The sequence below is a fragment of the Canis lupus genome, chromosome 23 (genome assembly GCF_048164855.1).
Source record: "Canis lupus baileyi chromosome 23, mCanLup2.hap1, whole genome shotgun sequence".
Classification (NCBI taxonomy): Eukaryota; Metazoa; Chordata; class Mammalia; order Carnivora; family Canidae; genus Canis; species Canis lupus.
Genome location: NC_132860.1, coordinates 31,426,831 through 31,452,525, shown reverse-complemented (window position 1 = coordinate 31,452,525; position 25,695 = coordinate 31,426,831). Strand labels below are relative to the sequence as shown.

Genomic DNA, 25,695 nt, shown 5'->3' with positions numbered 1-25,695 from the left:
TGCCGCCCTGCCTATTTGTGCTGTCCCCTTTCTGTGTCAAATAAATAAAATCTTAAAAAGAAAAAAAATGAGTTTTATTAACAAAACAAAAAGATGTGATGCCAGAAGTGTATCTCACTGCAATAAGAATCCTTGAATTTTATAAATATATGGTGAACTAAAAGCAATTGATTTGTTAAGGCAGGACTGAGGACATCTTTTTTTTAAAGATTTTATTTATTCATGAGAGACACAGAGAGAGAGAGAGGCAGAGAGATAAGCAGGCTCCATGCAAGGAGCCTAATGTGGGACTGGATCCTGGGACTCAGGCAGACACTTAACCACTGAGCCACCCAGGGATCCCAAGGACATTTTTTTTTCCTTAGGCTTGTGTGTGAGTGTATAATGAAAATGTAAAATGTTAATGTGTTTTAAACTCACATTTAGAAATTTCTCTTCATTAGGGATGGATTCGTTCAGTCAGATCCCAGAAAGAAGTCTTGTTCCTGCATATAAATGATGGATCCTCTTTGGAAAGCCTTCAGGTTGTAGCAGATTCAAGCTTTGACAATAGGTGAGTTCTTTTTTAACAAAAGAATCCTGTTTTTCCCTTTCATCTCCTCTGCTCCCCATTTCCCTAATCCAGTGTTCATATTGCCCGCTGAGTGATCTTTTTCTTTTTCTTTCTTTTTTTTTTTTTTAAATTTTTTTTATTTATTTATGATAGTCACAGAGAGAGAGAGAGAGAGAGAGAGAGAGGCAGAGACACAGGCAGAGGGAGAAGCAGGCTCCATGCACCGGGAGCCCGACGTGGGATTCGATCCCGGGTCTCCAGGATCGCGCCCTGGGCCAAAGGCAGGCGCCAAACCGCTGCGCCACCCAGGGATCCCTTTCTTTCTTTTTTTAAAAGATTTTTGTTTATTTCTTCATGAGAGACAGAGAGAGAGAGAGAGACAGACAGACAGACGTAGGCAGAGGGAGAAGCAGGCTCCACGCAGGGAGCCTAAGTGATCTTTCTTTTTTTTTTTTTTTTCCTAAGTGATCTTTCTAAACAGACCTACTTTTCAAAGCTTTGAGGCTCAAGTCCAAATATTTGGAATCAGAATCCTTCAAGCTCAGGCCTTTCTTTTTCTTTTCTTTCTTTTTTTTTTCTCTTTCTCTTTTATTTATTTTTAATTTTTTTTTTTTTACTATTTTTAAAATTTAAATTCAATTAACATACAGCGTATTCTTGGTTTTAGAGGTAGATGTCTGTGATTCATTAGTCTTACGTAACACACAGTGCTCATGATATCAGGTGCCCTCGTTAAGGCCCATCACCCATTTATTCCATTCCCTCAACCCCCTCCCATCCAGCAACCCTGAGTTTGTTTCTTATGATTAAGAGTCTCTTGTGGTTTGTCTTCCTCTCCAATTTCATCTTGTTTTATTTCTCCCACCTTTCCCCTATGCTTTCCTTTCCTTCCCCTGTGCCCCTGTGTTTTACTTCTTAAATTCCACATATGAATGAAATCATATGATAATTGTCTTTCTCTGACTGACTTATTCGCATAGCATAATACCCTCAAGTTCCATCCACATTGTTGCAAATGGCAAGATTTCTTTTTCTTTTTCTTTTTTTTTTTTGGTGGAGGCTTTTCTTTTTCTACCATTTTCACATAGTCTCTTAATTATTTGCTGCCCAAAGAAGGGTAAAACTTCTATCATTAAATATTGGAATGTTCTGATAGCAAGGTTTGTATTAAAATGGGGGTTCCATATAATGATATCTTGTTTATGCTTAATTTTTGTTATTGTAGAGAACTGGCTTTTGGGAGTTCTGTGGAAGTTCAAGGGCAGCTGGTAAAAAGTCCATCCAAAAAGCAAAATATGGAACTGAAGGCAGAAAAAATTGAAGTTGTTGGAAATTGTGATGCCACGGTACGCTTTTTCATACTTTAATGGAGACTAGGCTTAATTTAAAACATTAGCAATCGGTTTTAAGTGTGATTATTGGGAAGATGGCACTTAGAACTTGTTTCAGTTGTGACTTTGCAAATTATTAAAAACAGGCTATAGAGCTTGAGTAATGTAGAGAGTATAGCAAGAAGTATATGGATGGCTGAGTTTTAAGAGTGAAAGTAAAGTATTAATTTATGCATCTCTTTGGACAACTGTCACAATTGAAACTTGCTGCTTTTACAAGGATGCCCCTGTTAGCCCCAGAAACATACAGGGGCAGACCATGTTCTTAGAAAATCCCTGCCTAATAATGACTTTTGCAGGATCTAGAACTGTGTTTTCCCATACAGTAGCCACTAACCACCTGTATATATTTAATATCAATGAATTTAATATTAAATCAATCAAAATTAAATTACTTCCTCAGTGGCATTAGCCACATTTCAAGGGTTCAGTCATAACCTGCAGCTGCTGGCTATCATAGTGGGTAGCACGGATACAGAACATTTCCATTTATCACAGAAAATTCTATGGGACAGCATTGGAGTGCTGTAATTACTGGGCTGAGCAAAGATAAGAAATCCTACTTTGAGACGTGTATGGAGTGCCTGGGTGGTGCAGTTGGTTAAGCATCTGATTCTTGGTTTCAGCTCAGGTCGTGATCTCAGGATCTTGAGATCAAGGCCCCCATTGGGCCCTGTGTTCACTAGGGAGTCTGCTTGGTTTTCTCTCTCCCCCTCCTGCTCATGTGCACATGCTTTTTCTCAAATAAATCTTAAATTCTTTTTTCTTTTCTTTATGCCTATTTTTGCAAGACTCTTTGCTAGTAGCTTTTATTTATCACCTGATAAAGAAGTTAGAGGATATAAAACCATAGGTTATCAACCCAGTTTCTGAATTGGAGAAAATGAGACCCAATCAGGTGACATGATTTGCCTAACATTATATTGCTGACTAGTGTCACAGCTGAAGTTGATGTACTAGCCATTTGACTATCCTGTAGTTTTGCTATACTTGTTTTCAAGTATTTAATGAATAAAAAATGAGGAAGTATAGGGAAATTGCATCATTTTCATTTTTATTTCTTTTGGATAATTGAAGGAAAATAAATACACAGAAATAGAAAGAAAGTGGGCAACTTGTAAAAAAAAAGTCATTCAGAATAATTTTTAAAGAAATACAAATACTAATTGACATGTAAAATCAGGAATCTGGTTTTAAGATTTCTGAAAAGTAGACGGTGAAAATAATTTGAAACTCAGAGAGGCATTGTAGATGGTAACTACTTTTGGTTTTGCATTTTTAGAGGAGTATAATGATTATTAAAATTTGCCATGTGTTTTACTCTTCTTAAATTTTTCTCACTTGGCTTCTATCGTTGTCATTCATCTTCCCCTTGATTTCAGGTTCATTTTTAAGTATTCAGACATTAGAGAATTCTGATCCCAAGGCAGTCCCCAAACTCCTATTAATGTAGTCATATTTTGACTTTAGTAGATGTAGTACTTCTTTCTATTATGAAATAAATTAACGTGTACACTAAAAGAAATAGATAAGACTAAATGAAATAAGCTACCAATTTGGCTTTTTTACTTAGCTTTTCTGTTACCTTTTTATTGAAACTTTGGTTTTGGTCTGAAGGTTTGTTTGTTTCTTAATCTTAAAAAGTGAGGGTGGGAAGAGTGTAATATTTCTATGTAGACTCATAATTTGAAATTTTTGTAAATATACACTACTCCTCTGCCAGATGACAGAAAGCTGTTGACCCTCCCTTATGTTCTTAGACATGTTGATAACAGTGAAAAACAGTGCTGATTGATTATAAATGATTGTGGGCTTTCAAGACATTTGGGTGATTTTAAAATTGAACACCAGCTGTGTGTACACAGCTGTAGAAAACATAATCTTTAATATCTACAATATTCTGAATTCTTATGTGCCAAACAGTAGACTATTTTACATAATTATATCCTAATCTCTCTATTTGTAAGTAGTGACTGATACAAACTAATGGATAGAAATTTGATAAATAACACATTAGCCTCAGTAATATTAACTTTGCCTGAGGTTCTACAGCTAATAAGTAGTAGAGCTGAATTCAAACCCACATCTCTGATTCCACCTACCATTCTACTAATTTGGAACTAATGTGGACTATATTCACTTATATTAAGAAAAATAAAAGGAAAACATTTTAATTTTGTTCTGAAGCATTACTATTTAACAAGTGTCATAGAAACTGATTTTATAGAACATTATCTTTTTTAGCTTTTAATTTGTTTTTTTCATTTATTGGCAGGCGTTCCCTTTTAAGTATAAAGAGAGGCATCCTCTGGAGTATCTGAGACAATATCCTCACCTTCGGTGCAGAACTAATGCTCTGGGCTCTATACTGAGGGTTCGCAGTGAGGCCACAGCTGCTATTCATTCTTTCTTTAAGGTAAAGTGCTTTGTGTGCTTTTAGTTCTTTTTTGTTGTTGTTTTTTTCCACCCCCCTTGGCTATTCTTTCTTGTGAAGAAGTTGAATAATTGCAATCTTGGAGTAGTATCCTGAAAATTCTGTTAGTTACCATATTTATTCCAAGCATTCTTTACTTGTGTGATACTTTTTTCTTTGGTTGCTTTAAAATTGTCTATCACTGGTCTTGAGCAATTAGATTGTGATGTGTCTTAGTGCAGTTTTCTTTGTTTCTTTCGTTTAGACCTTGTAAAGTTTCTTGGATCTATGTGTTTTAATTTTCAGCAAGTTTTTCAGCCATTATTTCTTCAAATATTTTTTATGTTACCTCCCCACTTTGGAGACTTCAATTGCCCATATATATGAAGTCACTTAATGATAGCTGCATAGCACACTGATGTTCTTTTCTTTTGTTAAATTCCTTTTTCCCTGTGTGTTTTTTTAGGGGGTAGTTTCTATTGCTATGCCTCCAAGCTTATTGATCTTTTCTTTTTCAATGACTAATTTGTAGTTATTTCAATCTAATGCATTTTCCATCTCACATTGTGGTTTTCATATCTAGATGTTTGATTCAGGCCTTTGTTTTTTTCCTTCTGTGTGGAAAAATATGGAACGTTTCATGAATTTGTATGTCATCCTTGCACAGGGGACACCCTCATCCAACTTTAGCATACTTGCTGCTGAAGCAAGCGCAATTTGGACCTTTTAAAAAAAATATCTTCCATATCTCTGCTTAACTTTGTTAACATATACAATACAGTTGTTTTTTTAAAAGATGTATTTATTTATTCCTGAGAGACACAGAGAGAGAGAGGCAAGAGACATAGGCAGAAGGAGAAGCAGGCTCCCCGCAGGGAGCCTGATGTGGGACTCCATCCCAGATCCCAGGATCTCACACCCTGAGCCAAAGATCCTCAACCACTGAGCCACCCAGGTGTCCCTATATCATACAGTTTTAATTAAAATTATTTACAGTTTTAATAGCTGTTTAATAACTATGTCTTCCTCATTATTCTAACATGTCTGTCAGTTATTTAAGTCCTTTTTGATTGATTTGTTAGTCTCCTCATTACAGGTTATGATTTCTTACCTCTTCACCTATGTGCTAATCTTTGGTTAGATGCCGGACCTAGAGAATTTTACTGTGTTGGATATTAATAACCTTTGTTTTGGTGTGAGGTTAAGCTTCTTGGAAACTGGTCCTTTTGGGCCTTGCTTTTATGGTTTTGGTAAGTAGGTCTGGAGCAGTGCTCAGTCTAGGACTAGTTAATTTCTGCTACTGAGCACTTTACCTAGTGCCTTGTGAATTTTGAGTTTTTCCAATCTGGTTGTGGGAACAGGTACTGTTTGCAGCCACATGCAAGTACCAAGCATTGTTTCCTCTAGTCTGTTTTGGATGTTTGTTTCCTTGGCCTTTGGTAGTTTCCCCACATGTATGTGCTTATGATTCTTCTACTTAATACTCCAAAGTGACCCTCTGTACATCTCTGGAGTTCTCTCTGCAACTCTGTCCTCTCTGATGCACTCTCCTATGAATTCTAGCCACTTTTGCCCTCAGACTCTCTACTCAGGAAGTCTGCTGGGCTACACTTTATTTCCCCCCTCTTCCTCCAAAGGCCTGGACAATTTCAAGGTAGTAAGCTGAGCTGTTGAGAGGGTTCAACAAAGTTTATTTCCCACCTCAAGGATCACTGTCTGATATCCATTGTCTTGAAAATCATCCTTTAATGTGCTTTTGAGGGGTAAGGAATAGTTGGTTTCTATTGTTTTTGGTTGTTTCAAGGGGGATTTTTTTCCATCTTGATCATAGACATATTTTATATGTAGTAGGCACTACTTTTAAAGAGCTATTGGTGTTAATCAAGTAGATTGGTACACAACTAAAGGCATTTTGTCTTATTTAGTGTTGTTTGTCAGCTACTTGCCTCTATCTGTGAAAGCCATAGGGGAATATAGTTGTTAAGTTGATGAGGTGAATGAAAGAATGTGGATGAGAGAGCCCCAAAGCCCAGGATTGGCGCAGCAGATAAAGTTCAGTATTGTTCTGGAGCTCTTCCTATCCCATTTCTACAGATCCAGCTGATTGGCAGAGTTTGTCAAACATGCTACCTTTCCCTTGGAGGCGTCCGAATTCATGCAGGCCCAGCCCTATTGTAGTTTACCAGGATAGTTCTTGCTGTTTGAAAAGCTTCTCCAGAGTTAATTGCTGGTGAAACAGCTAAAGAACATCAAGGCTTTGAAGAATACAGTTTTGGATAAAAAAAAAAAAAAATCATCACATTATACTATGTCATCCTATTATAGTTCGAAAGGGTGCATTTCTATATGCTCTCATAAACTTTTTTTGTTTTTTAAAGATTTATTTATTCATGAGAGACACAGAAAGAGAGACAGAGACACAGGCAGAGGGAGAAGCGGGCTCCCTGTGGTGAGCCTGATGGGGGACTCAATTCCAGGACCCTGGGATCACAACCTGAGCCAAAGGCAGACAGTCAACCACCCAGGTGCCCTTCTTATAAACTTTCTTATACAGCTTCTTAGTAGTGCTTGAACCACACAAACAGAAAATTTGTTCAGATCTAAAAATGTTTTTTGCCCCGTATGGCTTTAAATAGTGGCTAAAGTAGACCTGCTTCGATACAGAAACTTTTAGAGATTTCTGGCCACTAGGTGGTGATATTGGCAGTCCATTGACAAGTGAGCTTTACCTACTTGCTACATTTATTATGGGAAGCTTTTACAAAAATGTAAACAATTTAAAAAATAAACTAGGGAAATATTAAATAAAAAATAAGCAAAATAACATTTTAAGTGGTTGAAAATAATGAATTTTAGCACTATTGGTTATAATTATAAAGGCAGGTAATTTTGAGTGTTATAAATTCACTTTTTAATTGTGAAGCCCTAGAAAATATAATCCTGATAATTCTATAATGTTACCCATTTGTATGTATAACAGTTAGCATTGAATTGAAATCACAGGGTATTATAGTGCATGTTAAATACTAGTTATATGTTATTTGTATTTGGTACTGTTTCTGTGACTTAATACTTTTGGCTTCCTGAAAGATGTTAAGACTTAAAATCTAAGTAAGAGTTTCATAAGTTAAAATATCTGAACTTAAATATCCTAGCAACTTTTTTGTTGCTATTTTTTTCTAATATTTCTATATTAGAAAGGCATTTTTTTGTTTTGAGTATCAAAAATGTTTTGTGTTTAAGTTGGTTTATGCGTAAAATTGACAAATTTGCTATGTACTAAAACTTGGATATCTAGAATCCTCAAGGAATGAATTATTTAGAAGAGCTGAGTTTCTCCCATAACAATTATTTTGTTAGGCACTATTTTTTCCAATTTCCAGTGGAAGTTATCCTAAAATATATTACATATTTCCCTGGCTTCCTAATTGAGCCCATTGAAGAGTTTGCCCTTTCTGGATGAGTCCAGGTTCTTCTCTTGAGTATCAGATATTTCCCTCTTCTGTATGAGAAAGTCTTAAAAAGCCTGTCAGGGTGTATTCTTTCCCCCCCCCTGTTGAATAACCCCAGACTATTATTGTGTCTTTGCGTTCCTATGACTGCTTTTTATGGATTTCTTTTTTTTTTTTTTTTTTGTCTTTTTGCTGTCATTTTCTGTTGTCATTGGCTAGAAATTATTGTCATGTTTCTTTGCTATTGATTCTGATTAAATAATGATGCATGCTTTGTGTAAGTGTAAAAGAAAAATAACAGTCCAGGAGTCTTTGGTATGCATGGGCCTTAGTATGTGAATTTTATAATTTTCAGATAGTCAGTGCCATATAAAATATCTAGTTCTAAAGTGTGTATCAAAAAAAAAAAGTGTGTATCAAAAATACTTAGAGATTCAGAGGTGGTGGGTGGAAGCAGAAAAATTGAGTGAGTAGAGGTGCCTGGGTGGCTCAGTCAGTTAAGTGTCTGCCTTTGGCTCAGGTCGTGATCCAGGGTTTTGGGATCGAGCTTCACATCACTGGCAGGTCCCTCCTCAGCTACAGTTTCCTTCTCCCTCTCCTTCTGCCCCTTACCCTGCTTGTGCTTCCCCCCCCCTCAAATAAATAAATAAATCTTTTTCTTTTTTTAATAAAAAAATCTTAAGAGGGAAAAAAAAAAAACCTGGGTAAATGTGTACTTTTATTTTTGGCCCCTTCTCTGGTCTTCCTATCTCTAATTAGGAACCCGTTTGCTGAATGTAGGATGGGATAAATACCTGACACTGTTACCCTGGTGGAGGCAAACAGTACTCCTCCACTCCTTGCTGTTTATTTTCCTTTTTATTCTGCTATGTCCCTATCTACTTGCTCTCTTGAATTTTGTTCTCCGTGCTTTCTTATTCTTTCTTTGAACTCTGTTCTTTATAGCTTTTGGCGGGAATGTTATAGACTTTGATATAAGCCTTCTAGCAGTATTAAGACTTAAAAAGCTAGTGACACGTTTTGAAAGGTTTAGCACTAATTGAGTATTAAGAATAATTCCCACTACTTGAGTGATTTTTTTTAACCCATATAATTATTTCAATAAGATTTGCAGTTTTGTTTCTTGTGGCAATTGAACAGTTCGTTCTAACTTTGGCAATTACATTTAGCCGTTAAATTTTCTCCTCCCTCTCCCCCTCCCTCTCACCACCCTCGTTTCCTTTGGATTTTTCACTTCCTTTCTTTGTTTACTGCACTCCTGCTCATAGTTGCCTGCATTCATGTGGAATAAATGATTCATGTCCATAATTCTGGTTCCTAGAAGATAAAAATTTTATGCAGTAATGTTATTGATTATATTTCATTCATTCTTATAATGTGCTTTGTGTGGCACCTCTAGTCATGTAGTTCCCAGGTTAAGTATATATTTGAATATTTTCTAAGACTCCTAATTTATAGCTTGAATATTTAATCAGTCTACATTATTAGACAAGTTGTTAGTTGGGCATTTTTGTATCATAGCCAGAATACTTAAATTCACCCTTTTTAGAAAGGGAGGGGCAAATTTGGGAGGTCCCTGGTGTAATGCACTGAGACACATTCTACCAGTGATAGACACAATCTGGCAGAGATTAAATATGCACGTATGAATTCATTGTATTGATTTCAAGACCAAAACTTTTGTGTGAAACACATACTATTCTGCCTCTGCATAGTAAGTTCACTTGAACTGCCTCTACACCCACCTGCAACATTTACACAGAATGTAACCTTTTGCCTACATCCATAGTCAAAATGAAAGAAGCATAACCTTGAAGTTGCTGGGTTATTTCGATCCTACTAGCAAACAGCTTTTGTGGTTCACTAATGGAAATAGCTCAGACTTTGGAGCGGAAGAATTGCAGTTGGGCGCCTCAGTAATGGATGGATTTGCTGCTCAGAATCTTCCTTGAGGCAAAGGAAATGCACTGCCTCTGCCATGTGTAGTGTACCGTGCCATCAACTGAATGACAGATTTCCTAAAAATCATTTCTGCTTTTGTTGCTATTTATTTATTCAGTCCCTATTTGTCAACTTTAATTTTTCTCCTTTTTTGGTAGTTTGTGATAATTGGGGGTCTCTTCCCCAAATACCAAACTTCACATTGATCACTTTGTAAACAGCAAAGGCAACATCATTATGTACTAGCCTTGAGTGAGCGAGCGAGTGAGTGTGTGTGTGTGTGTGTGTGTATTGAGTCACTACCAGTGTGTGAGAGAAGTGGGAATTAAAAATACACTAGAGAGATCCCAAAGGCCTAGGTTCCAGTACTGGCTGTTTTTGCAACCGACTAGTTGTGTGAATTTGTCATTAAATCTCTCTGGGGGGGATCCCCGGGTGGCTCAGCAGTTTGGCGCCTGGCTTTGGTCCGGGGCGTGGTCTTGAGATCTGGGATTGAGTCCCACGTCTGGCTCCCAGCATGGAGCCTGCTTCTCCCTCAGCCTGTGTCTCTGCCTCTCCCTCTCTCTCTGTGTCTATCATGGATGAATAAATAAAATCTTTAAAAAAAAAATCTCTTTGGGCCTCAATTTCCTTATCTTTGAAATCACATTGGACTAGAAAGTATCTAAGTCAGTTCTTGATTTAAAATTCTTTGTGAAAAATAAAAAATAAAAAATAAAAATAAAATAAAATAAAATTCTTTGTGGGGATCCCTGGGTGGCTCAGCGGTTTAGCACCTGCCTTCGGTCCAGGGTGTGATCCTGGAGTCCCGGGATCAAGTCCCACATCAGGCTCCCTGCATGGAGCCTGCTTCTCTCCCTCTGCCTGTGTCTCTGCCTTTCTCTCTCTCAGTCTGTCTCTCTCATGAATAAATAAATAAAATATTTAAAATAAAATAAAATTAAATTAAATTCTTTGTGCCTCTCTGCATAGTAAAATACTCACCTTGATACCTCAATAGTTATACTTTGGGGGTTATAGATTTGATATGGCATTCTTTTAGTGCTCTTTTAGTAGTATAATAAATAATGTGTTCTTAAAATTGTTTTGTATACAAATATGCTAAAGAAAGGTGGGTTTTTTCTTTTCTTCCAGGACAATGGCTTTGTGCATATTCATACTCCAATAATCACATCCAATGACTGTGAGGGAGCTGGAGAACTGTTTCAAGTTGAAGTAAGTTGTGCTTCCCATCTTGAGGGATAGGTTGCTTTCGATATTTTTCTTCTGTGGGTTTGCTTTAAATTTAGTAACAGTTGTGTGGATAGACCATAACTAGAACCTGAAGTTTTGTCAATAGTAATCCTTAAAAAATATATATAGAAAATTAAAACTTCTCTGATTTCCTGACCTACTGGCTGTATTACTGACATTGTGATTGAAAGGAATGAATTTTTAATTTAGTACTCCATTTGTACTCCTTGTATAACTGTGAATTGATGAACTAGAGAAACTTGAAGAAATTATAATGAAGATTTTTAAGATCTCTTTCATGGACATTCAACCCCCAATTAATATTTTGGGATTTAAGTCATATTTTAAAAGATAAAATAAGAAAATATAAATGTAGATATTTTCTTTTCCAAAATCTTTAAGAAACACATTTATTTTGTAAGAAATTATTTATGCTCTATGTACCTCATGAAAGCTCTGATTTTAGTTCTTTGTTCAGCAATAATTTTTTGAACTCCTAGTATATGCCAGGCATTGTCAGCTTGCCCTTGTTATACATTATTTAAAAGTTACTAGTTTTTCTTACTTGAAGGCAGTTGAAAGCCTTTCATTTACCAATTTCACAAGCTATTTAACATCATTGGCCGGTAGTATAATAATGGACAGAGAGAAATGGATGTTGATAAATGGTGCTTTCTGTATTTCTTTCATTTATTCAGTGATTTCTTTAAGAAGTCAAGATTCTTATTTATACATCTGGGTGATTCCATCAAATGACAAGACCTGTAAATAACTGCTCTACTCTGGTTCAGTACTTTGGACTCCTGATAATGATGCTTTCCTTCTTGTTATAACAAAGTATTCATTGGGAGAAGTTGTCCTGTTATGTTGAAGTCATTATTCAAAATGATAATCAAGTGCTGTCTATATTCATACATAGTTCAAAGAAATCTAGATAGCCTCTGCAAAAAGCAGAATAAAAATGCTTCATTGAACATTTAAACTGGGAGTGTTAGCATCTATAAATGTGAGTTCAAAGAAGGCAGGCAAATGATAAAATAACAATACATAAATTGTGAAAAACATTCTCCTCTAGGTGTTTATATTGTTTATTTTCTCTTTGCACCTTACTAGTCTGCTGACTGTTGAAGTGAAGAATTACCCACCTTAAATACATTTCATAATCCCTTAATGTAAACCACTGAATATTAAAAACAAAATGACAGGGAAGGAAAGTTATAATTTAAAGAGTTTTGCAAATAAGCAAGTAATTATTAAAGAGACCCAAATTAAGCAAGTAAAAAAAAAAAATGTAACAAACTGAAATAGTGATACATTTGAAGATAACTCCTTTGCTACCAGAGAAATCCCATAAGCAAGTTTGAATGATTACAGTATGTGTATTTTGGCCTAATTTAAACAACACAAGGCAAGTTACCAGATAAGTATAAATACAGAGGAAGGGGAAAACACATTTTTCTGATATTAAACAATGAGAAGTGTTTTATGTTTGTAGCATTTCAGGGCCAGGTGGAGGAATTTCACATAGTAGAATTAGACTTCCCTGTTCAGGGTACCAGAAAGAAATGCTTTTGAATATGTTGGTCCTAGGCTCCTGCAGTAAGGCTCTAGATCTAGGTTTCAGCAATTTGTGGCTTTTTGCTATGACCTACTGTCTTTGTTGCTTTCAGAAGTTTGGTTTTTAAGACTTGTCTTCTGCCCCTGCTCACCCTCTAAACTTTGAAAGTAGAACCTTTTTATTCCCACCTCACACACCTCTGTCTAGTACTTCTGATCTTCATTGTGTTAATATTGTCCTGACTGTATGTAAAGGTGTTGGGGTTTGAATCTTGGCACCCTACTGTTAGGAGAAAGTTGAGTTTCATATTTAAATTCTTCCTTCTCTTGTGGTGTGTGAGTGGCTCAGTTGGTTAAGCAGGTTAAGCCATAGACTCTTGATTTCTACTCAGGTTATGATCTCAGGGTCATGAGACCAAGCCCTGTATCGGGCTCCACACTGGGTATGGAGCCTACTTTAAAAAAAAAAAAAAAAAAAAAAAAGATAAGTATGCCTAGTGCACACCCAGATTTGAGGACAGCAGTAAAAAGCCACCTTGAAATAAATAGTGAAAACATACACTTCTCTAATACACTGTTGAGAAATGATAAATGTCCCATCATTTTAGTTTCCTTTTTCTTCCTTTCTGTTTCCTGTTTTAAGACTTTGGATATTTGTTAAGGCTTGGGTACTACTGAACACATGTGTAGGAAGTTGCATTAAGACATACATATGTTATTCGGTAGACATTTGTACCATCTGTGTTTAAGATGCCAGCTTGTCTCTGAGAAGATAAAAGAGATTAAAGGCAAGAATTAGAGATTATGGCAAAAATTAGCTATTAATGGGACATAAGATAAAACTGCTTTATGTATATATTTGGGATTACAGTCTTAACAATTGCAAGTGGTATGGACTTTAGAAGAAAATTAGGTCAATGAGGAATTGACTTGGTCAGGAAAATAGTCAAAATAAATTTGTGACTGGAGTGAAATCTAGGGAGAATATTCCCAGTAGGGGAACAATGTGAGCAGAGTCAAGCAATGGATTCAGAATGAACAAAGTTGAAGGTTCATATTGGTAATATAGGAAATAAAGTTGGGTGGCTATAGGAACAAAATGATGGAGCAGGTTTTTAAAGACACAACTTTATTGAGATATATTTTATATACCATAAAATTTACTCACTTAAAAATACAGTTCCATGGTTTTTAGTATATTCACAAGATTGTGCAGACATCAATCACTACAATCTAATTTCAGAGCCTTTTCCTCACCCCTAAGTGAAACCTAGTACCCAATAGTTGTCCCTTACCATTCCTACCCTCAGTTCTAGGTAACCACTAAACTACCTTCTATAGATTTGCCTTTTGGAGAGCATTTCAAATAAATGGAATCATACAACATATGGTCTTTTGTGTTTGGCTGTTATTTCTTAGCACATTTTTGTTTTTTTTTGTTGTTTTTGTTTTATTTATGATAGTCACAGAGAGAGAGAGAGGCAGAGACATAGGCAGAGGGAGAAGCAGGCTCCATGCACCAGGAGCCCGACGTAGGATTCGATCCCGGGTTTCCAGGATCGCGCCCTGGGCCAAAGGCAGGCGCTAAACCGCTGTGCCACCCAGGGATCCCCTTAGCACATTTTTGAGGTGCGTTTGTGTTATAGCATTTATCAGTACTTCATTCCCTTTTATATTCATAAATATTGTATAGATGTACAATATTTTGTTTATCCATTTGGCAGTTGATGGATATTTGGATTGTTTCTGTCTTCTGGTTATTATTAATAATGCTACTATGAACATTTATGAAAACATTTCAATAAGCAAATGATTTCATGTCTCTTGGGTCATATTGCTGAGTCATATAACAACTCTGTGTCTAATATTTTGAGAAGCTGCCAAACCATTTTTCAAGGTGGATGTACCATTTTATAATCCTATCAGCAATGCATGAGTGTTCCTGTTTCCCCACATCATTGCCAACCTTTGTTATTGCCCTTCTTTTTTTTTTTTTTTTTTTTTTTTATTATAGCCATACCTAGAGGATATGAAATTTTATCTTACTGGGTTTGCTTTTTGCTTTTGGACATTCCACAATTTATATGTAAATGTGTAATTCATATCTGAGCTTTTAAAATTACAATTCTGTTATGCCAAAGTGTGATAGATAAATGGTCACACATCATAAAATTAAATTAGGCTGAGAAAACCTAAGAATAGTACTTCATATAATAGGAACATTGTTCAAGCCTAGAATGTATACATTTAAATACCCTTTAAAGCTAAGAATGAACTGAAAGTATAAGCCTGTTAAATGAAACCCAGAAGACGTGTAATTTTGTATCTGAATCTCATACTGTGAAGAGTGTCATACTAAGATTTTCATGCTGCATCTCATACTGCATGTTGGAGTTTGGCATTAGGTGTGTTTGTGTGTGTGTGTAGTTATATATGTTACATAAAATAACCATTTTAACCATTTTTAAGTGTACAGTTCACTACCATTAATTGTTATTATTATTTTTTAATATGGACATTTATTTTAATGAATATTTTTTTATTGGAGTTCGATTTGTCAACATATAACACCCAGTGCTCAATCCATCAAGTGCTCCCCTCAGTGCCCATCACTCACTCACCCCATCTCCCACCCACCTCCCCTTCCACTACCCCTTGTTCGTTTCCCAGAGTTAGGAATCTCTCATGTTGTCACCCTCTCTGATATTTCCCACTCATTTTCTCTCCTTTCCCCTATAATCCCTTTCACTATTTTTTATAATCCCCAAATGAATGAGACAATATAATGATTGTCCTTCTCCGACTTATTTCACTCAGCATAATACCCTCCAGTTCTATCCATGTCGAAGCAAATGGTGGGTATTCGTCGTTTCTAATGGCTGAGTAATATTCCATTGTATACATATACCACATCTTCTTTATCCATTCATCTTTCGATGGACAACGAGGCTCCTTCCACAGTTTGGCTATTGCCATTAATTATATTTACCATTACCACCGTCTATTTTTTAAAACTTTTTCATCACTCCAACAGAAACTCTATAGCAAAAGCTCTCCATTCCCCTTACCTAGCTCCTTATAACCTCTGATCTACTTTTTGGCTCTGTGGATTTCTTGTTACGGGTATTTCATATCAATGGAATCATACAATATGTGGCCTTTTGGCGTCTGGCTTCTGTTGTAGCATTTTTCAGAATTTCATTTCTTTTTATTACTAAATAATATTATATTGTGTGAATATACCATATTTTGTTTAACCATTCATTGATGGGCATTCAGTTTCCACCTTTTGGCTATAACGGATAATGCTGCTATAAACATTTGTGTCCAAGTTTTTGTTTGAATACTTGTTTTTAGTTTCTTTTGAGTGTATACCTGGGAGTGGAATTGCTGGGTTATATGGTCATTCTTGTTTAAGTTATTGAGAAAGTGCCATATTATTCTTCATAGTAGCTGCACCATATTATATCCCCACTAGCAATGTTTAAGGGTTCCACTTCCATTTTATTTTTTTTAAGATATTATTTATTTATTTGAGAGAGAGAGAGAGCGTGTGCACAAGTTGGGGAAGGGAGAAGGAGAGAGAATCTCCCGCAGACACTGCTGAGCACAGAGCCTGATTGGGGCCTCAATCCCACTAACCTGAGATCTGGAGCTGATCTGAAATCAGGAGTCTGATGCTAATCGAGCCACGCTAGTGCCCTGAGGGTTCCATTCTTACTTCATCCTTGCCAGTGCTTGTTATTTTCAGTTTCTGATTATAGCCATTGAAATGGTGCAGTATCTTATTGTGGGTTTGATTTGCACTTCCTTAATGACAGAGGATGTTGAATATCTTTTTGTATGCTTTTTGGCCATTTGTATATCCTTAAAGAAATATCTATTTAAATCCTTTGTCAATTTTTTAATTGGCTTATTTGTCTTTTTTGTTGTTGAGTTATAGGAGTTCTTTTTCTATCTTAGAAACAAGTCTGTCCCCTCATTCCCCTAGAGTGTGAAGCCTCTGAATATGCCCTGGTTAACACAGCTTTGGGTATGCCTACAATCATCTAGAGATGGCATTGATTCTGACCAGATTCTCTTTAGCTGTCTCTTTCCCAGACCACACCCAGCCCTGAAACTCCACAAAATTCCAGGCTGATTGCTCTATTTTTTCAGCAGTATTCACAGACTGATCCAGTCAAATTCAGGCTCCTTTAAAGGTATGCTTCCCAAAGTCAATGTTTGAAATTTATCCTGGGCCCAAAAAGTCTCCTCCCTGCTCTCAGTTTCTCTCCAGCAAATTAGCAGGTCTACAATTTAACCTTTATCTCCAGTGTCCATAACCTCCCATTTGCCTTTCAGCATGACCTTTTTTATTTTTATTTTTTTGAAAAGAACCCTTAGGTTTGAACTTCTCTACACTCTGTTGCAAATGAAGTCAGCTCCTTTTAAAAAAGAGATTTGGGGAAGTATTTTATGCTCTGCTTCTATCCCCAGGGGAAATCTCTGAACAAGGCTGTAATGCTGGAGGCTGGGACAATGGACACATCTAAGTGACATTCTGATATAGGAACCAAGCTCAGTGGAGTGGGTGGCTGCAGCTCCAGGTCTCCCAGACTTGCCTGACCCACCTTGTGAGCCTGGGCAAGAGAATCAGGGCCTTGGAGTCTTACTGCCTTGCTCAAGATAAAGCCTCCTGACCAGCAGCCCCTGGGCAGAAGGGAGCCTCCACTTCTTGGCCATGCTCACGTAGGACTTAGCTTCAGCAGCAGGTAGCCATGGGCAAGGTGAGAAATGCTGACATGCTGCCCCTCCTGCTAAGGTTAGTCCTCTGAGTGGGAGCTGGGGTTCAAAAGAGCCCTTGTCTTTGTCTTCTCAGTCTGGAGTGGAATTTCTGCCCTGCTGAGCTGTGATAGGGAAGGGAGGGAGAGTGGGTTGTCATTCAAACACCACTTGTCTTTACCAAGCTTTAGTAGATTTTCTTGAGTAGATGTTTCTTCATCTGCTGTATGTCCTTAGGACCATTTCCAGGGACTTCAAATGGCTAGGGTAGGGGTATGGTTTGTTTTTTTATTATTATTTTATAATTTTCATCAGTTTCACTGAGGAGTGGGTCTGCAGACCCCCCACCCCCCGTTATGCCAAAAGTGAGAGTTTTAAAAAAGGAGGGAAAAAAAAAGGCTGGTTACTTTGGACTACTTTTTACTACCACATTCTTCGATCTCCTCATTTGTAAACTGTGATTAACACAATGATTACAGGTTGTAAGGATTAAGTGAGATGACACATATGAAAACTTAAAATTGCTATTCAAAAATAAAGAAAACTTAATATGCAGGAGCAGATTGATGTAAGCACCAAAACTTTCTCTTTTCCAAATTGTTGTGCATTCTAGAAATGGTAATAAGTTACTGGACCTCAGGAATTTGGGTGCTTGTAAGTTTTAATGGCTAAACTTTATGGCACACGTCATTTTGATTCTGCTTGATGTTTGCACTTTTTAATATTCTTACCTGTTTCTTTTAAACTTTTTAGATGGTATGAGGACTAACCCAGGTCAAACTTCTTATCAAAATAGCTTTTTTAGCTGCCATTAAGCTTTTCCTTCTTCTAAGTCCTTGTGTTCAGTTGATATAGCTTCTTTGGACATTCACTTGTTCTTGACATCTATTTTATTTCCTCATCTAGATTGCAAGTTTCTTATAGGGAACTACCTGACAGTGGTGGGACACTTGGATACTTGTTGATTAATATTTTCTGTGGGCTCTTTTAGCTTTGCAGAACTTTCAGCCTTAAGATTAGTCTTTTTCTGTTGATGATGTTTATTTCTGTTAAGAAGGCCTAGTTTCTGCATGTGAAAAATGCCTAGGACATATCTAGGAAAATAGATAAGAACTCAACACTAGTGTTTGCCTGGGGCATGGGGCCTTCTGGTCTGTATGCTTTGAATTTTTAATCATCTGCTTGTATTGCTTAAAAACAAAAATTATACGGAAAAGTTACACTGTTCGAAAGTTACAAAGAGTGTAAAGTAAAAAGTTTGTTTCCCTCCCACCCCTGACTCCCAGCTACCCCAGTTCTCCTTGCCATAGACAGCCACTGTTAACTTTTTCTCTAGAGAGTTTGTACCAACTTTTATTTCTGTCAGTAATATGTGTGGGTGCTGCTTTTTCATGAATCATCTGTCAAAGCGTGTTACCAAATCTTTTAACTTTTCTTCTCCAATTTTAACCAGATATATTACTTTTTCAATGAAAAAACTAAAGAGGAAAAGGAAAGCAAATGCCACACTAGATTAAGAGAAGCAAATCTGTTTTCAAGGGCACTGAGAAGAGAACTGACTCAATACCGTGTTTTTTGCTGCTTCTAGTGTGAAGTGATGATTTTGTGAATCAACACCTTGGTTTGAAAAAAAAAAATCCCTCAGACTGTGAACCAATACAGCCTACTACTAGATCTTATTCAGAAGACTGAGCTATTTCTTCCATCCTACATACAGCATCCACCAAGTGGTGTGCATTCTTAAAATGATCTAATCCCATCAGCCACACAACTGAACTAAAATTGCACTATTTGCTTCATCCTGTAAATATTTGTTAATTCTCCTTTCTTGTGAAAAGTACTGTGCTAGTGCTATTTGACTTAGAGTTATTTCCGTTTTGCCTCTCAGCAACATGAATTTGCAAGATATTTTTAAATGGGAAAAACAAAATCCTACAATAATAAATGCCACCAAAATAATGTGACTTTGAAAGCTAGCCATATTAAAAGAAAATTGCAGATATTACAAGGATACATTTTAAGTCAAATCATTAAAAATATAAAAACACTGTGAATCTGAATCCAATAATGCTTGGGTTCATAATTTTAAAATAGTTTTGCTTTGATTCAGGTGCCAGCATTTTAATTTGATGATAGATAAGACTGATAACATCTAATGTTTGTACAATATGTTAAGTCAGCTAATATTTGTATAGTACTTTACTATCATAGATGTTATTTCACTGATGTTTTTTGTAATGTTAGACCACTAGACAGGGCTTCTAAAAGGAGTAATCCCATTTTAGTAGCTTGAAGTAATCCAAGGAAAAAAAGAAAGAGAAAAAAACATTTATCGAATATCAAGTAGATTTCAGGCACCATTTCAAATTCCTTTATATTATATGATATTTTCAGCAACCCTTTGAAATAGGAATTAATTTGCTTTTGGAAGAGCAGAAACCATGTATTTGTTTCTTGTACATTGTTGTAGAATACCTGGCACATTCTCTGGCACATGGTAGGTGTTCCATAAATGCTTGTTGAATAAATTATCTTTTATTTTTACATGAGGAAACCAGGCTCAAATTAAAAACAAACAAACTTACCAGAGCCACACAGTAAGGGACAGAGTTGTAGTTGAAACAAGATCTGTTTGGCTGTAATGTAAATGCTGTTTGTACATACCACATTGACTCCTAAAGTTGGCTTTTGAGAAAAGATACCAAAACTTTAGTTTTGAGGTTAAAGGTTCTTTATGAGATAGTAGACTACTATTAAAGATGAATACCACACTAAAGTAAAGCATCCTTGCCTTTTCTTTTTGGCTGCTCTTCAAAGACAACCTTTTATTTTCCTGGGGGAGGGACAAATAATAGCATATACGATAACTTACTGTTGATAAGAACTTGAAGTACTGCTCTTTTTTTGTATAAGTAACCTATTAGTAATGCTTAATTAATTTAATTTTATTTTTTTAAAGATTTTATTTCTTTATTCATGAGACGCACACACACAGAGAGGCAGAGACACAGGCAGAGGGAGAAGCAGGCTCCAAGCAGGGAGTCTGATGTGGACTCAATCCTGGGACTCAATCCGAGGACTCGAGGCTCACACTGTAAGCCAAAGCCAAATGCTCAGCCAATGAGCCACCCAGGTGTTCTATTTAGTTCATTTTATTAAATATCACATAGATACCAAATAATAAAAGCTATATAGACAGTATAGAAGGTACACCTGTATTCACTACTAAACTTAAGAAATAGAACATTATTAGTACCTTTGATCTCCCACTTTGTACTTTCCCCATTCCATCTCCCTCTTGGCCCACTGTGCCAATTATTTTTGTGTGTGCTTTTAAAAAAAATTAGTTTTATCACACATGTGTGCCTGTAAGCAAAATGTTGTTTCCTTTTGCATGGTTTTTAGCTAATACAATGGAATCATACTATTCTATGGTGAGTTGGGGTTTGGGTTTGGGTTTGGGTTTTTCTGGTGGGTTCTTTTTTTCCCCCTCAGTGTCATGTTCCAATTCAGTCCAAATCTCTGGGAAATAAGGTTCAAGCATTAGTATTTTTTAAGGCTCTCTGGGTGATTCCAATATGCCTTTGAGAGTATATACAAAATAGTGCAAGTGCATGTTTATAACTTCAATTGTGCTACATAAATCCAGATTTTTACTGTAAAGAATGAATTTAAACTCCAACCAGTAGGGTGTGCTGTTCCACATCCTTGCCAACACTATATTTTTGGTCTTCTAAATTTTTAAGGATCTCATGGATATAGAATGGGATAAAATGAGATCTTGAGGTGATTTCAATTTGCTTTTCTCTAACAAATATTGAGATTGGAAATCTTTTCTTATAGTTATTGGCCACTCATTTCCTCTTCTATAATTTCTATTGTGTTGTCTTTTCATATCAGTGTTTTTACATTCCGGATAATATTTACCCTTTGTTGAGTGTATTATTATAGATGTTTTCTCTTAGTTTGTGGCTTGCCTTTTTATTTACACTGTTTTTTAATAAACAATTCTTAATTTTAATGTTGACAAGTTTCAGTCCTTTCCTTTATGGTTTGTGTTTTTGAATCTTGTTTAAGAAATCCTTTATTATCTCCTAAAAATTTTATAATTTGTACATTACATATGTATGTCTTTAATCTAACTAGACTTGAGTTCTGATTATAATGTAAGAGTCCAATTTTTTTAATGGATAACTATTTCAATAGTTTGTTGAATAGTTAATTCCTCTTCAAGTGATCACAGTTGCCAGCTTTGTCATAAATCAAGTTTCCATATATATGTGTGTTTTTGTATATTTTATTCCAGTGATTTGTCTATATGCCAGTGCTTCATTCTCTTTATTGCTGTAGCTCTTGGAGAAACTTTACTTTTTTTTTTTTTTTTAAGATTTTATTTATCTATTCATGAAAGACAGAGAAAAAGAGAGAGGCAGAGACACAGGTAGAGGGAGAAGCAGGCTCCATGCAGGGAGCCCGATGTGGGACTCGATCTCGGGTCTCCAGGATCAGGCCCTGGGCTGAAGATGGCGCTAAACTGCTGAGCTGAGAAATCTTACTTTGTGGAAGACACATTCTACCCTTTTTAAGGAGTCTCTTAGCTATTCATGATCCTTTTCTCCTCCATCTAAACTGATCAATCATCTTGACAAGCTCCAAAAAAAAAAAAAAAAAAAAAAAAATCCCTATTTGGCCTTTATTTGGGATAACACTGATTCTGTAGATCAGTTAAAAACTGGTGTCTTCATAGTATTGAGTTCCTATCCCTGGACATAGTATATATCACTCTGTATATTTAGGAGTTTTTCAGATCTTTTCAATAGAGTTTAATCATTTTCTTTGTAAAGATCATGAGTACCTTTTTCTGTTTATTCCTGGGCACTTTATATTTCTTGTAGTATTATAAATGTTCTGTTTATCTTTGGAAAGTATATTTTTCAAGTTACTGCATTCAGTGTTCAAAATATAGATGTTAGAACAAGATTATTAAATTGTGCAGATATATAATATGCTTATTGATATTTAATATACTTTATCTGCCATTTACTGATATTTTTAAACCCTCTGTTCCATTTTTTCTTATAATTTTTGTTTTATATGTTTTTCAGGCCATGTTATTGGGTATACACAAATTTAGAACTACTTGTTGACGAAATCAATCTTCTTTCTAGCTTTGTTTCTTGCCTTATTGTCTATTTTGTTTGATAGTAATTTAACCATACCAACTTGGTTATGATCAGTATTTGGCATGCTTTTTACTGCTAACCTTTTTCTTTTTTTTTTTTTTTTTTTTGGTCTGATGTTTAAAATATGTATCTTGGAGATAGCATACAGCATAGGTTTCTAAAAACATTTAATTGCTTAGTCTTTGCCCTTTTCCTGTTTACATTTGTCCACTAATGTTTATTGTGATTGCTCTGCATTTGGATTTTTGTAAACATTTTGTGCCTTTGTCATTTTTTTCTTTAAAAAATCCCTCCCTGGGGATCCCTGGGTGGCGCAGCGGTTTAGCACCTGCCTTTGGCCCAGGGTGCGATCCTGGAGACCCGGGATTGAATCCCACGTCGGGCTCCCAGTGCATGGAACCTGCTTCTCCCTCTGCCTATGTCTCTGCCTCTCTCTCTCTCTATCATAAATAAATAAAAATAAAATAAAAAATCCCTCCCTTTTTTACCTTCTTTTGAAAAAAATTAAATTTTTTTCCCATATTTTTTATGCTGTTTATTTAGAAGAGACTAATGAGGTACAAGAGAAGGGAGAATTTAAGGTAGTGATTCTCAATCCTGACTGCATATTTAATTCACCTAGAAACATTAAAAAATATGAATGCCTTGGCTCTTCCTCCCAGAAATTCAAATTAATTGGTCTGAGATATAACCTGGCATGGGGAATTTTTAAAGCTTACCAGGTGCTGTCAATATTGAAAGCTCCTGCCTCTGGAGAAACTCTTAAATATATGACATTAAATGTGGACATAAGCTTAAAAAGCTAGGTGATTATGACCAACGTCCTTTTCTCCCTATAGCTCTTTTGCCTCTACCAACTAGGAGAATTCACTAGCTAGTTCATTTTTTTTTCTGTTATGTTCTAGTATGCACAGATTTACATTGTGTCACGTGTTGAGAATTACTTATTAAAATTTGTTTTTTTAATTAAAATGAGCGAGAAGCACCTGGCTGGCTCAGTGGAGCATGTGACTCTTGCCCAATCTTGGGATCAAGCCCTACATTGGGTGTAGAGATTACTTAAAAATAAAATCTTAAGAAGTAAAATAAAATCAGCTGGTCCTGAAATCATTCTTTATCCAGAAGATAAAACTGGCACATGAAACTCTAGGCAGAATAACTAAATGTTGAATTGGATTTTCTAGGAGAATTACATAGAATAATTTGTACAGAATTATTAAATTTCAGATTTGCTTCTCATTTTATTTTATAAGGTTACGAGGGGAGTTCTCTGTCAAGGAGAAATTAGGTGCTAGAGTGATCAGAGATGTCTTCAGGATAAAGTAGGCAATTTGTGATCCTTTTTGATATTTCTGTCTTTGATTTTTGCTCCCAACTTTGTCTTTCACTTTCTGCTCACCAAAGAACCCAGATTCATCTCAGGTCCCCTTCCAGAAAGTTAAATTGGTAGGAGTTTGGAGAAGGGAGAGAAGCCTATAGTGAGAAACAAGCCTGTTATTGAGTGAATATAAGGTGATGCATATCACTTACTTAATGCAATAATTAATTCTTTTCCTCAACTAATATTGAGTAATAACATGTGCTAGGAATATTAGTGGTGAAAAAGTACACAGAAGTTTTTTTCCTCAAGAATGTATGTATACTTGTATAAAGGGAACCACAGTAAGCAAAATAATGTAGTGTATTAGGTATTGTAGTAACCGTCTAAAGATAGCTCCCTAGTGTACTCTGCTTCCCGATGTTAAAACCCTTCTGTTGTCCCTTCCCACACTTCATTTGGGCTATTTCTGTGTAACCAGTGGAGCAAGATAGAAATGAAGCTTCCTTGGCTAGGTCAAAACCTCACAGTTTCTGCCTTTGGTCTTTTGAAATGTTTGCCCTGGTGGATGCCAGCATCTGTATAAAAAGACTGAGACTACCACGAGACCATCATGCTTTGAGCTAGTGCACACTAGTCATGTGAGAAAGCTAAGTGGTAAGATAAAGATTTCTTGGCCAGCCCCCAGCTGTTTGAACCATCCCAGCTAAGGTACTAGCCTTGCAGTTGAAGAAGTCATCTTGGATATCTAGCCCAGTTGAGCCTTCAGATGACTTCAGTCCCAGCAGCCATTTGGCAATAACCACATTAGACACCCTAAGCAAGAACCACCCAGATAGACCTAGGTAACCCATAGAATCATGAAAGATAGCAATAGATATTTATTTTAAGTTACTAAGGTTTAGAGTGCTATGTTACTCAGCAGTAATCAGAACAGATGGTGATTTATACAGTGGAATAAAAGTCGGAGGAAAAGAGGTTAGGAAATTGTGGGGGAATTCAAGTTTAAATTGAGTGATCAGAAAAAAACTCAGAAGATACTCAAACAAAAACACCATGGATGTGAGGGAGTGAGTAATGTTCTTTCCTGGGGGAAGAACATCCTCCAGTCAGAAGGAACAGCAAGTACAAAGGTCCTGTGCCTGAAGCTGCCTAAAGTTTTCAAGAAAAAACCGTGAAGGCCAATGTAGATGTAGTGAATGAGGGGATAAAGAGCAGGAGATGAGAGCAGACTGATGTAGTAGGTTGGGAGTCATCACAGATTATATAGTGCTGTGATGATGTACTTTATGAGGTATAGCACTCTTCTTCATAACAAATATATTGTAATAATCCCTTTTTCTCTCCTGAAGTGAAATATAGATAGTAGAGCTTTTTATGCACTTAATTTTTAAAAGAAAACAATTCAGTGTTCCCAACTTCCTTATAAAGAAGACATAAGATGAAAGTAATATAGTTTGCATATTTTGTTATATGAATGCAGTGGTATGACAAGTCTAGAATACAAGTAGCCATTATGTAGAGTTGCTGACCTTGAGAGCTGTAAATTAGGACTTAAAGAGGTATGTTACATTAGTGACTCAAATGCCATGAAAAGTATTGCTAATGGTGGCAGGATTTTGTGATAAGTAAATAATTTTTTCATTTTCTAGGGAGAGAAAGAAAGTGGGCAGGTGCTTGGGGTGGGAGGGGCAGAAGGAGAGGGAGAGGGAATCTTAAGGAGGCTCTATACTCAGCACAGAGCATGACTTGGGGCTCAATCCTATGACCCTGGGATAATGACCTGAGCTAAATCAAGAGTCAGACACTTGACTGAGCAACTCAGGTGCCCCTATAGTGAATAATTCTTGATAGAATCCTATACCAGACGAAGTGCAGATTTCCCTTGGA

The 25,695-nt window shown here is 36.2% G+C and overlaps 1 protein-coding gene and 1 pseudogene across 10 annotated transcripts in view; one reads left to right on the top strand and one right to left on the bottom strand.

The window, feature by feature from the left end:
• The window catches only part of NARS2 (asparaginyl-tRNA synthetase 2, mitochondrial), a 135,922-nt gene that overhangs the window by 3,821 nt on the left and 106,406 nt on the right, over positions 1 to 25,695 (top strand). For all 10 annotated transcript variants that reach the window (XM_072794805.1, XM_072794800.1, XM_072794803.1 and 7 more), the window contains exons 2-5: positions 444 to 553; positions 1,779 to 1,899; positions 4,220 to 4,360; positions 10,885 to 10,965. In XM_072794805.1, the coding sequence (XP_072650906.1) occupies positions 444 to 553; positions 1,779 to 1,899; positions 4,220 to 4,360; positions 10,885 to 10,965 (453 nt within the window). The remainder of the gene's footprint in view (positions 1 to 443; positions 554 to 1,778; positions 1,900 to 4,219; positions 4,361 to 10,884; positions 10,966 to 25,695) is intronic.
• LOC140615688 (U6 spliceosomal RNA) lies at positions 4,980 to 5,067 on the bottom strand (annotated as a pseudogene).